The sequence below is a fragment of the Toxorhynchites rutilus genome, chromosome 3 (assembly GCF_029784135.1).
Source record: "Toxorhynchites rutilus septentrionalis strain SRP chromosome 3, ASM2978413v1, whole genome shotgun sequence".
NCBI classification, from domain to species: domain Eukaryota; kingdom Metazoa; phylum Arthropoda; class Insecta; order Diptera; family Culicidae; genus Toxorhynchites; species Toxorhynchites rutilus.
Window position 1 is genome coordinate 52,810,977 of NC_073746.1, and position 9,972 is coordinate 52,820,948.

At 37.7% G+C, this 9,972-nt stretch overlaps 1 protein-coding gene across 1 annotated transcript; it reads left to right on the top strand.

Annotated features, from left to right (window-relative positions):
* The first annotated feature begins 6,736 nt into the window (after positions 1-6,736).
* Positions 6,737-8,643, top strand: LOC129773118 (facilitated trehalose transporter Tret1-like). The gene is made up of 5 exons (XM_055776678.1): positions 6,737-6,898; positions 6,965-7,189; positions 7,251-7,549; positions 7,623-7,892; positions 8,080-8,643. The coding sequence occupies exons 1-5, from the start codon at positions 6,841-6,843 to the stop codon at positions 8,641-8,643; spliced, it is 1,416 nt and encodes a 471-aa protein (XP_055632653.1). The 5' UTR covers positions 6,737-6,840.
* The last annotated feature ends 1,329 nt before the right edge of the window (positions 8,644-9,972 follow it).

The following is a 9,972-nucleotide window of genomic DNA, read 5'->3' on the forward strand; positions in this document are numbered from 1 at the left end:
CTCCTTCCAATGACTGTAAGAGGTATTGCAGCTTCGCTACTGTCGGAATGTCCGCGTTGGAATGGACCATGGAGGCGAACGTATCACGAAAGGAAAGCCAGCTGGACAAATCTCCGTCGAATTTCGGTAGACCAATCTTGGGTAAGCGTAGGTGGAATCCCGCTTGAGAAGCATGATTATTTGCCGTGAAGGATGCATTCAATGCTGATTGGTTGGGATCAGTGGAACGTTTCATCAGTAGGAACCCTTTGGCCGAACAGTATCGCGCTTCGAATGCTTCTCGCTCTTGCAGATGCTCCTCAAATTTCTCAACATCATCGTATTTCTCGATCTCCGTTTGAAGGTCCAAAAACTCGCTATAGACTCTGTCCAGCGCCTCAACACGGATCGGGATTTGGTACACGTCATCTTGATTGTCGAAATTCTTGATAAACCCCTCGACGGAATCACGAACGACGAGCAATGCCTTGCGCTTCATCAGGCATTCGGCCAACTTCTTTTCTGGTTTGGTGGACATCTCGATTACTATCACCACTTCACTACCACCACAGATCGAATGCGGAAAAACGAGATTCGGAACAACGGTACTAAAATCGGATTACGGACTCCTTCCCGACGCGTCGTACCGTCTTCTACACGGCGCAATTATCGGAAAATGACACAAATCGTACGAATAAATCCTTCCCGTCACGGTGTGCCACTTTCTACACGAACGAATAACCCTTGAATGATACGTAAAATGAACGTTAAAGTCTTTCTTGACACAGACGTACCAATCACACGACTCAACTTTCCACTCACCACCACCAAATATAAAGCTAAACGAAACTTCAATTCACTAAATGTATTTTATTTTCAAATCAGGTTTTTTTTTCTTGGAACTTCTCCAGTTGTACACACCGTTGCTTCGCCAATGCCAACGGGTCGAGAAATCTGCTTACTGTCTAGCCTATTCACTGTGCGCGTCCAAAATGGCTTCGAAAGGCTTGGCTTTGATCATCCACACAAGTTATTGACCTCAACTGCAGGTCAATCAATTGCCAGCGCATGGAAGAAATACGAAATAGTGTACTCACCACACCTGCCTTTCTGGTCGGGGGTACCTTCGATCCGGTTCGAATGACCAAATGATGGGGCTTACCCGTTCTTTTTCGAAGGATTTTCCACCGGCGATAAACGACGGCCCAGAAGAAGCGATGCAATGGTGGAATACACCGACGCTGGCTATCCGTTGAATTCGTTGACTCCAACGATGATGTTGCTCGGCCACTTGTGCACTGCAAGTTGCGCTTGATGCACTTATGTTGTACTAACAACCGCGAATTACAGGAGATTCGGGGGACTATCCAATCTCTAGATGAAATTCTTCTATGAATTTCTTTGAAGCTTATTTCGCGACTGCACAATAAAACACTGGATGGTTGACTTCACTCTCCAACGATATATTTTGTACTGACCTATTCTTAACAATAGTTTCCTATCCTAGCCTATATATACAGTGTCCACTACTAGTGGACATCGAACGGAATTGTTCTCTCTTCGCTTTATCTCTTAGATATAAATTCTAGGGTGATCCCTTTAGATCGGGTCATCATAGATTTAGATATAAATTTTAGGTAACTAAATTAATTAGAAAATAAGTTCAAATAGATTTAAGCGCATTTAGTATTAAGTTAAGATAGATTAAGTAATTAATGCATGACATTCATCATATATTTTAATCAAACTGCCAGCTTCTCTTTTGGTCTTATAGCTTACTTGAATTTTTTTTTCTTTTTCTCAACAACGGATTGGCGCCAAAACAACGACGGCCATGTTGTAGTTGTTCATTTCGTCCAATAAAAGAGCTATTATAAACACGTCTTCGTTAGACAACTGATCAAACATAATAATCAGTTGTATAAAGTAATATATTTGAGGGTAAGCTTTAATTTCCCTGCCCAATTATGGAACGTCGAAAGATAGAAGAAATCCTCGAGACAAAAGCAATCGATATGCTTTGACCCCAACAGCATGTAAATAAATAGCACGGGGTTTTCGCTGCTGCTCGTTTGTAAAACCCTTGAAAGCATTACAATTTAATATACACTTTATTTTTCCACTCTACTGTGTTTAACTTTTTCCTCAATTCTAAATGTTACCTTTGCAGTTAACTTTCCAATCTTTTCTAAAACATCACCAATGATCATCCTCTCGCGGATAATCGAGTTTCTATTGACGAATTTCATGCCAACTCGTCTTGGGAGTTGGCAGCACCACCTCAGATAGCAGCGAAATGTTGTAGGTGTAAACACATGGGTCTTTTATGCAACTTTGCATACTTGAAATAATCAAAAAAGAATGCCTGCTGTTTTAAAAGGATTAACAAAATTTTCTTGATTTTTTACAAAAAAAAAATATTACCCAAAAACTATAATACAGGTCGGACTCGATTATCCGGAGTATTGATTTTTTTTCACTCCGGATAATCGAGTCAAAACAACTTTTTTTCTTTATTTGTTTTTTTGCATGTATTTTTCGTTTTTTGAAAATAAAAAAGGAATTTGATTTTTGATTCATCCCCTTAAAGTCAGAAAACACCTTTCTCACATGAAAAAAAATAATTTATCCAGATTCTCTCAGGAGGTGATAGACGATCATATTTGATGAAAAAAATCTTCCTACGTATATGTTCGAATTTCAACAATGACAGAGTTATAGAACTTTTTCTTTGTTTCGGACTCTGTTGTTTCAAACTGGCTCCACATTAAAAAGTACGCTACGGAAGACGATTCTGATGCTTTCAATTGAAAGATGAGAAAATTTAGTACAGGATATAGTAGTGGAACAACTAAATTAGTGGATTTTAAAAACATTTTGGAAGTAAACACTTTTTTTTTTTTTTTTTTTTTATCTTCGCTTATTTTTCGTCGGCCTATTTCCGCCACTTTAGTGCCAATCACCGACATCAGGGAGGCGACTCCACCTGTTCCTACCTATCAGACTCAACAACTCATGAGCCGGGCCAACTTCTTTTACTTCCGCTCCGAAGGAAGACGTAACCAGAGATTTTTCGCCTCAGAAAATCCCAACGACGCCAGCTGGGATTGAACCCAGGCCGATCGGATTGTGAGGCTGTTACGCTAACCATACAACCACTGGCGCCGTTATAGAAGTAAACACTTAAAAGTTAATAATTTTTAATGTGTTATTATTAATTTTATCCTGAAAATTCATATTAAACAAGATTGTTTCTATCAATTAAAATGAAGTTTATTAACCACTCCACAATTTGTTCTTCAACGCACAACTTTTACCTTTCTTAATTTGGCTGCAATATCGATGTAAACAATAGCTGGTGAAAATTCAAGCAAAATCTTCAAAAATCACGATTTTTACCCCACTGTACATGTAATAGCCACATAAACTTCACCTTAACGTTGAAAGGTTAAATTTCTTCATGAAATAAGCCATATTTGAAATATAAAAAAAAATTCCAAACTGAATGTCATCGAGTCCAAAATTGTATATCATCGAATCTGTATATGATCGAGTCCGACCTGTACTGTATCATTTCATTAGATACCAATATATAATTTTGTGGCGGCGACCTTTTCGAATTTATGTTGTTCATAGTGTAGTGTATTCACCAAATCAAGCCATTCAGCCATTTTTTTGCGGCGACCAAATTGAATTTTGTCAAATTGAAGATCATGGAATACGCAGTTTTATAATGACAGTAGAATTAAATGTATGTTCCAAATTTCAGATCAATCATTCAACAGGAACAGGGTCAATTTTCTATTAATACAGGACAACCCAACAAACATTCAAACATACATAGAAACAGGTCAAGCTGAATGAAACCATTCAAAAATTAATTAGTTGTTTGGGGCTGCGGCCATCTTGCAATTGGATTTTTCTTTGTCTGCTATGTTCTACTAGTCGAGAACTTTCTGTTGATACATTTTTGGGCATTTTTAATGAATAACTGTGTTCTATTAGTCAAGCCTTTTCATTTGATACCCATATTGATGGGGTTCTGAGAAAATAGGTATTCTACCATTTTGTAGTGGCCGCCATCTTAGATTTGCATTTTTCATAAATAACTGTATTCTACTAGTCAAGCCCTTTCATTTGATACCCATATTGATGGGGTTGTGAAAAAAATATATATGGCGCCATCTTGCGGTGGCGGCCATGTCGGATTTGCATTTTTCTTAAAATACTGTGTTCTACTAGTCAAACCCTTTCATTTGATACCCATATTGATGGGGTTCTGAGAAAATATGTAATCCACCATTTTGTAGTGACCGTCATCTTAGAATTGCATTTTTCATAAATAACTGTATTCTACTAGTCAAGCCCTTTCATTTGATACCCATATTGATGGGGTTGTGGAAAAATATATATGGCGCCATCTTGCGGTGGCATTTTGGATTTGCATTTTTCATAAATAATTGTGTTCTACTAATCAAGCTCTTTTATTTGATATCCATATTGATGGGGTTCTGAGAAAATATGTAATCCGCCATTTTGTAGTGACCGTCATCTTGTATTTGCATTTTTATAAATAACTGTATTTTCTTTGAAAAAAATACAACTAATCCTTATTATGTTTTAAGTCAATATAGCAATAAAGTATATTCGACAAAGTTTTAGATCCCATTAAAATATGAACTTTCGTCGAAGGCGTCAACTTTCTGTATTTTATAGTTTATGTAGTAGAGGGCATTTTGGTATGAAGACCACTGAAAAAATAATATTTTACTTGTTACATTTTTGTGTGTAAATTACCGTGTTTAACATGTTTTTGACATGTTTCAGAATAGAAAAAGTTAGCAGAGCATGTAAATCGCGAAAATTTTTACATAAAAATGCTACAAATTAAATAGTAATAGTAATTTTTCAATAAAATATAAAAAAGTTGTTGCTCGAAAAACTTTTTCCCTGTAAAAGTGCCCATCTTCCGATATAATGAATTTTTTATTCATAAATTTGCTTGATATTCTGCAATGAAAACATGAATAATTTCTTACATTCCATTCTGTGACTAAATTGTTTTGACTTGAAAAAGTTTTTCGAATAACAACTTTTTCATGTTTTTCTTTGAAAAATTACTGTTAGTTTTTAATTCGTAACATTTGTATGTATAAATTATCGCGATTTGCATGTTCTGCTGACTTTTTTCTTTTCAAAAACATGTGAAATGAAAAATGAATTTAAATTTTTAAAATATTTTTTTTTCCAGCGAAATTGTTATTCAAAACAAAAACTTATTTTATATAAACGTATTTTTTTCGAAAAATTTAAATAATTACCTACATTTCATCTTTTGACTCGAATTTGTAGGTATTATAGTTTTTGAGTTACAGTTTTTTTTTTGTAAAAAAACTAGAAATTAATTTTGGCTCTTTTAAAAAGTAGTCTAATTCTATTTGAATATTTCAAGTAGTCAAAATTGTCTAAAACCCATGTATTTACACCCACATCGTTTCGCTGCTATCTGATATGGCGCTGCCAACAGCCAGTTGAGTTGGCAAAAAATTTGTCTATTGTATCTTCAATTTGATGGAATATAAATTGCAAAGATGTTGCTCAAATATCTTCTTTCGTAACGCTATGGTCATGATAAGGTTATTCATGAATGCAACCATTGTTTTTAAAATTCCGTGTGAAGTAAAATGATGGAATCTCATATCGAAAACAGGATACTTTAAACCCCACGACCGGCCGGTCCAAGTTATCTTCGTAATTATTTTGTAATTCTCTGAATGAGAGTATAGTAGGTATCTCTTTTTCCTTTCATCAGTTTTTTTTTATGGCAGACGAATTATTGACGGCTTTGGTGGATGAGACGTTATGAAACAAGCGTTATGAATCTGCTTGAACCAAAGAACGAATCAGCCCAGGGAGCTGAAGGTCTCTCAAATAAAGCGAGCAAAAAATCTGCCCCAATCATGTCAAGAACTGAGTTGCATCGGAATGAAGTCATGCTGGGGTTGCAAAGGTGTTGTATTTTTTATATCAATTAGTAACTCATGAAATTGGGGGCAGCAATTCAACTGTGAATACGATTAGCAATCGTATTCCATCACAATAACCTCGAACATCTTTATCAATAAATACGTTAAGTGGGTAGAGCTTAGCTATAAAATGATTTCAGATCACCATTCATTTCGAAGATTACACTGTCATTGGAATAATAAAATAATACAATGATAACGGTCGCTTCAAATTGCATTTGAATGAATGCGTTTGTTATTACTGATAAGAAGAAAATGCGTAATGTGCACGCAATTATTATGTCACCTGAAAAAAGTAAAATATCATTGCACTGAATTCATAATGATTAATGGGTTGAAGTTCAGTTTATACATGGTATGATATTTTATTTTATTTTATTAAATAATTTCTTCTTCAAATCGGTGTTTTTTAAGGGATTATCGAATTTTGTCTATGATATTCATCAATCAAAATAACTGCAAATGATGCAATTGATGAATTTGCTGACGACACCCACCGCATGTGTTATCTTCGATTCGAACGTAGACACAACGTACAATTTACGAATTGTCTGAGAATTTTTTTCTTTTGACTCAACATCTTTCGATTGTCGACGTTTATCATGATTTTGAACAAGCGTGTTGATTAGACCCTTCGTGTTCAATGAATGACGAATTGCTATTGCAATTGCTAGTAGTGAATCAAAAATGAGTAAAAGATGGCAATCGACTTGATAACGATTGACCGCTTGGTGGTCGTTCCCAACGGTTGTTATCGCGGTTTGCATTCCAGACCGCAGTATGAATTGCTAGTGTGGCTGCGTTCGACGCAATAAGGGCGTTTCCGAGAATTTAAATGGACAATGAATCGAAGAAACCAAACCATCTGAAGCAATATGTTGCCGCATTCATCGGTTGTATCGAGCATGATGGTTGAAGAAGATTTAAAAACTGAGCATTAATTATCATTATTGTTTCAGCGAGCCTTGGAGGGTTTGCGACCGGAACAATGCTAGGTTGGAGTGCGCCGGTCGAATCAAGATTGCTGGCGCAAGAGGAAGTCGCGCTCACCAGCAGTCAGTTTGCCTGGGCTGTCTCGTTTCTGAATTTAGGTGGAGCATTAATGAGCATTCCGGTTGGATTGGCTGTGAAACCTTTCGGTGCCCGAAACACGCTACTACTGTTTACCATTCCCGCACTCATCGGTGAGAATATTATCAACGTACTCCAAATATTAACAAAAACCAAGTTGGACATTCTTTTCAGGTTGGATTTTAATCATCTGGTTCCAGAATGTCGGAATGCTGCTCACTGGTCGATTGTTCATTGGATTCGGCGCGGCAAGTTTCAGCATGACCGTACCAATATACATCGGTGAAATTGCATCGAAAGAGATCCGAGGCACGGTTGGATCATTTTTCCAGCAGATGGTTAATCTGGGCATACTTTACGCATTTAGTCTCGGAATGGCCCTCAGCGTGTTCCAGCTTAGCATGCTTTGCGGAATGGTACTTATAGTATACGGGGTATTATTTTTCTTCATGCCAAACACGCCAACACATTTGGTGAGTTCAGATAATTACCAGGATGCGGTATCCTACATACCCAACGATACCTAAATTCTATACATTTCGGTAGGTTTTACAAAATAATGAACCAGAAGCTATGGCTACAATCAAGTGGCTTCGCGGATCCCACGTCGATGCGATGGGTGAAATCGGAGATATATACAGTGAGCAATTGTTGATGCACTCTGTGGACGCCGATTCGGAGTGTAGAGGCTCCGTGTGGAATTCACTGCGTAAACCAGCGAGTATTCGAGCGCTAATCATCACGCAGGGCCTAATGTTTTTCATGATGTCATGCGGTATTAATCCAATCCTGTTCTACGCCACATCCATATTTCAGGTATTTGAAGATTATTGTATTTTAGTCTTAAGCATGGACTATTTGTTCGACCACTTCAATCGTGCAAATTCCGTAAATACGACAGCGAAATATCCACACTTGTTATAAACGTAAACCTTTACCAATGAGCGGTGGTGTTGAATTATGTTTTTATTTCGTTCTCTCCTATGTTCAACTGAAACACCAGGCAGCGAATGTCGCTATTGAGCCGGAGGTGGCCACCATCATTCTCGGTGGAATGCAAATTTTGGGGACACTGTTCGCTTCCCTAGTGTTGGACCGTGTCGGTCGACGGGTATTACTGCTGGCATCGGGCGTTGTCATGTTCGCCAGTGTTCTCACACTTGGTATCTATCTGATGCTGCTCGCCAGGGATCCCGACCAAGTGGCAGCGCTCGGGTGGCTTCCCATTTTGGCCCTCAGCTTGTACGTAACACTGTTTTCCGTTGGCTTCGGACCGATACCCTTCATGATGCTTGGAGAAATATTCGCCACCAACGTGAAAGGGCCAGCCAGTGCACTGGCGAACATCAACAGCAACATATTTTCGTTCACTGTATCCCAACTGTTTCCACTGGCGAGGGAGGCCATCGGTAGTGGGCTGACGTTTGTCATTTTTGCTGTTTTCTGCTTCCTGGCGGTGGTTTTTGTGTTCATATTCGTGCCGGAAACGAAAGGTATGTCACTGAACGAAATACAGGTTATGTTGACTAGAAGCAGGGGGTTCATTGTTGGTAGAATTAATAAATAGACCTGGTTGCGATTTATGTGCATTTAATTGTTTCCGAAAATTGCCATCGAATCGTAGTGTTTACCTTATATGAATACGATTCGCTATTTTGAACGCTCTATGAAAAGTATCTTTCGGGATGTATCTAGTCGCGGGATGGAGAACATTTGTTGACCGATATAAGAATTGTTTGGTTCATGAAATCATTAAAACCTATCCCTGAAACATTCAGCGTTCTGTTCAGTTCTTTGTTTTAAAGAGGCTTTAAACTTTTCAGTTCATTCGCCTCTAATTCAGCGTTGAATTTGGAATACCAGTGCGCACGTGAATCCAAACAATTGCCACTCACAGCCTCATGTCGCTGAAGCGGAGCTTACAAATTCATAACAAAACTAAACCCATGTTGAGTAGCGCCAAGAAGACTATATTCCAGCTAAACATTTCCGTGCAAATGTTGTCGGTTCCCCCTTTTCGGCTGCTCCTGCTAGATGGTAGAAGTTTATGTCGGAGATTTATTATCCAATTACAAGCATTTTCGTGCGCTACTTTTGCATTCAGATCCTAACTATGCCATAGAGCATGAAGCGACATGAGAAGCTTCTCAAACTGTATGCGCTGAGTAACTGCCACGAATAAACCACAACACATAATTCGCTGGCTCCGAAAATAGTTGGTGAAAATTTCATTACAACGTTTGAGAACACATACCGGAAACACAACAGTTCGCAGTTCGTATGAGTTCCGCGGTTTCTCTATCTAAACTTTGCGTACTTTCTATCGCTAGTCTTCCTGATTCATCCCTCCGCTATTGGGGCATTGTGTACCGCGTTGCCAAAAAAAAGATAAAATTATCTCAAATACAAAATTTCATCTTCATTTTTCATTGTAATAATCTGAATAATAGTAATAGTTTTACGAGATGAAAATATAAGGTTGGGCATAAAGTAATCCATTATTTTTGGGTGAAATTCAAAACTATTTTTAGTATGCTTCGGATTGTCCGATTTGGATCAACTATGCACCGTTTTGTTGTAAAATTTATTGTCATTCTAAAGGTAGCTTCATAATATCTCTATCATAGAGGTCCTTATAGGCGATAAACTCTAGCAATAGATTTTTACAATCTTCTCTTCATCCCAACTTATTATCACTCTGGAAATTTTGCAATGCGAGGAAAAGGTGGTATTTGCTTGGTGCCGGATCCGGACTATATGGTGGATGCATTAAAACTGTGAATAGTGGAAATCTGACATGCTCTAGAGAAATGAAGGAAGGAGTGTGATAACTGTTAACTCCTTCTTGCCTATTTATTTTTTAGCTTTTAGTATATTATCAGTATTATTGATGATA

What these genes read in the sequence shown, in the direction of transcription:
- LOC129773118 (XM_055776678.1), top strand. Translation starts at nt 6,841, where the DNA reads ATGGACAATGAATCGAAGAAACCAAACCATCTGAAGCAATATGTTGCC. An exon ending in ATATGTTGCCGCATTCATCG is followed by an intron (nt 6,899 to 6,964) that starts GTTGTATCGAGC and finishes TTATTGTTTCAG; the next exon opens with CGAGCCTTGGAGGGTTTGCG. An exon ending in TACCATTCCCGCACTCATCG is followed by an intron (nt 7,190 to 7,250) that starts GTGAGAATATTA and finishes CATTCTTTTCAG; the next exon opens with GTTGGATTTTAATCATCTGG.